Consider the following 4,803-nt stretch of genomic DNA (forward strand, 5'->3'; position numbering starts at 1 on the left):
TAGACAAGTAGACAGTGTCTTTTATTTGAAAGTGTAGACAAGTAGACTGTGTCTTTTATTTGAAAGTGTAGACAAGTAGACAGTGTCTTTTATTTGAAAGTGTAGACAAGTAGACAGTGTCTTTTATTTGAAAGTGTAGACAAGTAGACAGTGTCCTTTATTTGAAAGTGTAGACAAGTAGACTGTGTCTTTTACTTTCACTTTCTAAAGCTCAAGAAGCAGAGCACCAGCTCTGTAAACAAGAGGAAGACATGACGATTGTGGTTCAATAGATCTTGGAGGAAGAAATGACGACTGTGGTTCAATAGATCTTGGGCCTGCCAAGAAAAGAAAACTCTAAAGGGAGCTTTATTTTTTTTACCAGACTTGTTTATTTGTAAGTATTGTTGTGGATTTAAGTTGAATATAAACTGTCAAATTATTTAGATCTAGAATCTAGACTAGGATCTAGATCAAGTCAAGCTACTATTATTATAAGGATTCTACACCTTATGCTGATAATGGTGCAAGCCAACACAAGCAGAAAAAGGTTGAACATTAACTGTCAAGTTTTATAGATCTAGTTGTGGATGTACAGTATCTGTACAAGGGAGAAAGCATGGCTTTGGATTTGGAAATCTATGGATGAACACTAGCAGAAAATAATATGTAGGCCTATGCTAGGTATGGTTTTTTTCTCACTTATTTTCTTGTTAAATTTAGGCCTGAATAGCAAGAAATGGCATACTATACTTAGGATGCCCTGAAACCAAAAATTCTCAAACACAAAGGGGACGCTCTCCCCCTTCAACCCCCTGCCAGGGCTCTGCCCTGGACCCGAAGATCCTGGAAAAATGACCTGAGCTGCTGGGAGCTCTGAGAGAGAGATGGTGCGGAGAGAGTCTAAAGTTGCCGTATGCTAGGCTCTACTCAGCTACACAACTTTTTGGTAAACAATCGAGATGACACAGCGCGTGTGTATGTGAACGAATCGGGTCTTTTTTTACACAGCTCATAATATGCAGGCATTTCAGGCAGTACTTGTGACTTGTCTTTCTACATTACTTGCTCAGTGCCTGTAATTATCTACACAATGTATAGAGGAGGAACCTTAACCTCTATGTCAGAGCGAAGCTGTTCAGTTTGTCCAGCATTCAGGCCAAAGACGCTGTCAGCCGGAACTGTCGAGCGGTACTGAAGCATGCAGGTAAATGTCTCTTGTGTTAGTTCTAGTCAGGTAAATGTCTCTTGTGTTAGTTCTAGTCAGGTAAATGTCTCTTGTGTTAGTTCTAGTCAGGTAAATGTCTCTTGTGTTAGTTCTAGTCAGGTAAATGTCTCTTGTGTTAGTTCTAGTCAGGTAAATGTCTCTTGTGTTGTTAGTTCTAGTCTGGTAAATGTCTCTTGTGTTGTTAGTTCTGGTCAGGTGAATGTCTCTTGTGTTAGTTCTAGTCAGGTAAATGTCTCTTGTGTTGTTAGTTCTAGTCAGGTAAATGTGTCTTGTGTTGTTAGTTCTAGTCAGGTAAATGTCTCTTGTGTTGTTAGTTCTTAGTCAGGTAAATGTCTCTTGTGTCAGTTTCTAGTCAGGTAAATGTCTCTTGTGTTGTTAGTTCTGGTCAGGTAAATGTCTCTTGTGTTAGTTCTAGTCAGGTAAATGTCTCTTGTGTTGTTAGTTCTAGTCTGGTAAATGTCTCTTGTGTTGTTAGTTCTGGTCAGGTGAATGTCTCTTGTGTTAGTTCTAGTCAGGTAAATGTCTCTTGTGTTGTTAGTTCTGGTCAGGTAAATGTCTCTTGTGTTGTTAGTTCTAGTCAGGTAAATGTCTCTTGTGTTGTTAGTTCTAGTCAAGTAAATGTCTCTTGTGTTGTTAGTTCTGGTCAGGTAAATGTCTCTTGTGTTAGTTCTAGTCAGGTAAATGTCTCTTGTGTTAGTTCTAGTCAGGTAAATGTCTCTTGTGTTAGTTCTAGTCAGGTAAATGTCTCTTGTGTTGTTAGTTCTAGTCAGGTAAATGTCTGTTGTGTTAGTTCTAGTCAGGTAAATGTCTCTTGTGTTGTTAGTTCTGGTCAGGTAAATGTCTCTTGTGTTAGTTCTAGTCAGGTAAATGTCTCTTGTGTTGTTAGTTCTAGTCAGGTAAATGTGTCTTGTTTTGTTAGTTCTAGTCAGGTAAATGTCTCTTGTGTTGTTAGTTCTAGTCAGGTAAATGTCTCTTGTGTCAGTTTCTAGTCAGGTAAATGTCTCTTGTGTTGTTAGTTCTGGTCAGGTAAATGTCTCTTGTGTTAGTTCTAGTCAGGTAAATGTCTCTTGTGTTGTTAGTTCTAGTCAGGTAAATGTCTCTTGTGTCAGTTTCTAGTCAGGTAAATGTCTCTTGTGTTGTTAGTTCTGGTCAGGTGAATGTCTCTTGTGTTAGTTCTAGTCAGGTAAATGTCTCTTGTGTTGTTAGTTCTAGTCTGGTAAATGTCTCTTGTGTTGTTAGTTCTGGTCAGGTAAATGTCTCTTGTGTTAGTTCTAGTCAGGTAAATGTCTCTTGTGTTGTTAGTTCTAGTCTGGTAAATGTCTCTTGTGTTGTTAGTTCTGGTCAGGTAAATGTCTCTTGTGTTAGTGTTAGTTCTTTATCAATATCTTCAGTTAACATCTCATAGTTTTATCTTTATTTAACATGTCATAGTTTTATCTGTAGTTTGTATGTCATAGTTTTATCTGTAGTTTGTATGTCATAGTTTTATCTTTAGTCTGTATGTCATAGTTTTATCTGTAGTCTGTATGTCATAGTTTTATCTTTAGTCTGTATGTCATAGTTTTATCTTTAGTCTGTATGTCATAGTTTTATCTGTAGTTTGTATGTCATAGTTTTATCTTTAGTCTGTATGTCATAGTTTTATCTGTAGTTTGTATGTCATAGTTTTATCTTTAGTTTGTATGGTTTTGTTTTTAGTTTATATGTCAATTTTTTACGCTATGGCAGTGCTTTATCTGTAGTTTCTATGTCCTAGTTTTGTCTGTAGTTTCTATGTCCTAGTTTTATATTTAGTTTCTATGTCCTAGTTTTGTCTGTAGTTTCTATGTCCTAGTTTCACCTGTAGTTTCTATGTCCTAGTTTTGTCTGTAGTTTCTATGTCCTTTCACCTGTAGTTTCTATGTCCTAGTTTTGTCTGTAGTTTCTATGTCCTACTTTTGTCTGTAGTTTCTATGTCCTAGTTTCACCTGTAGTTTCCATTGCCAATCCTTCCATGGAGTGGTCACCGGTAAATAGCCCAGACAAGAATCCTACAGGTATATGGAGCCTCACGAAACAGCAGCTGGAGAAAAGCGACTTTGCTCCCATTTCAAACCGTTTGTTCCCAACTCTCTGTGATGTTTGGGATGAAAAGACTGATAATTATGTCCAGAATTGAACATAGCCCATGCCCAAAGGGATCGAGATCTTCACAAAACCAATATCTCCGACACACTGTACCAATGAGTACATGTAATGTCTCCTGTTATATCTGTAATATCTCCTGTAATATCTGTAATATCTCCTGTAATATCTGTAATATCTCCTGTAATATCTGTAATTTCTCCTGTAATATCTCCTGTAATATCTGTAATATCTCCTGTAATATCTGTAATATCTCCTGTAATATCTGTAATATCTCCTGTAATATATCCTACACACTGTACCAATGACTGAGTACATGTAATATCTCTTGTAATATCTCCTGTAATACCTCCTGTAACATCTCCTGTAATATCTGTAATATCTCCTGTAATATCTCCTGTAATACCTCCTGTAATACCTCCTGTAATATCTCCTGTAATATCTGTAATATCTCCTGTAATATCTGTAATATCTCCTGTAATATCTCCCGTAATATCTGTAATATCTCCTGTAATATCTCCTGTAATATCTCCTGTAACATCTCCTGTAATATCTCCTGTAATATCTCCTGTAATATCTCCTGTAATATCTCCTGTAATACCTCCTGTAATATCTCCAGTAATATCTCCTGTAACATCTCCTGTAATCTCCTACACACTGTACCAATGACTGAGTACATGTATAGTCAAGTCCAAGTTTGGCCTGCTGTAGGTGACTGCTCTGTTTCCAACTATCGTAATAAAAAAGAACACATGTATCGCTTATTGCCCACCCAAAAATCTCCGTTCATTGGATATGTGACACACGTCCATCCCCCAACGTTACAGCTCTCTCTCTCTCTCTAAGCACAAACACAATTCTACTGGACATTCCTTGGGTTTCACAGAATGTTGCCCAGCATGATTCCTCAATCAGTCCCCACATTCAATGAGTCCCCACATTCAAGGAGTCCCCACATTCAACGAGTCCCCACATTCATTCAACGAGTCCCCACATTCCACGAGTCCCCACATTCTGATGACTTTTGCTGTCAGGGGAAGGAAATGTGTTCACTTCCGGTTTGTTTTTGTCTGTTCCAGAGTCTCGGAGAACTTGCAAGTCCGTCCTGTCTGTGGTCAAGATGACGTCACTTCCTGCCTGGGAACAACACCTTCACCAGCAGTTGGACAGACAGGGGAGGGAGGGGAGGGAGAAGAGGGACAGTTCTCCCAGCACTGAATGCGAAACTGACCAGGAAACTCCGCCCCCACAGAAGAAGTTGAAGGTCTGAATGTTTTGTGTGTGTGTGTGTGTGTGTGTGTGAATATTGTGATGTGTGTGTGTGTGTGTGTGTGTGTGTGTGTGAATGTTTTGTGCGTGTGTGTGTGTGTGAATGTTGTGATGTGTGTGTGTGTGTGAATGTTGTGATGTGTGTGTGTGTGTGTGAATGTTGTGATGTGTGTGTGTGTGTGTGTGTGTGTGAATGTTTTGAT

General features: G+C 38.6%; 1 protein-coding gene across 1 annotated transcript in view; it reads left to right on the forward strand.

The window, feature by feature from the left end:
• LOC101853575 (ribonuclease P protein subunit p30) overlaps positions 1-4,667 on the forward strand; it is a gene marked incomplete in the record, with an annotated part of 22,786 nt that extends 18,119 nt beyond the window's left edge. Inside the window, 2 exon segments of the mRNA XM_005105523.3 lie at positions 1,107-1,186; positions 4,411-4,667. Of these exon segments, the coding sequence (XP_005105580.2) occupies positions 1,107-1,186; positions 4,411-4,601 (271 nt within the window).
• Positions 4,668-4,803: the final 136 nt, after the last annotated feature.

Source organism: Aplysia californica, unplaced genomic scaffold, assembly GCF_000002075.1.
Source record: "Aplysia californica isolate F4 #8 unplaced genomic scaffold, AplCal3.0 scaffold00474, whole genome shotgun sequence".
Lineage (NCBI taxonomy): Eukaryota > Metazoa > Mollusca > Gastropoda > Aplysiida > Aplysiidae > Aplysia > Aplysia californica.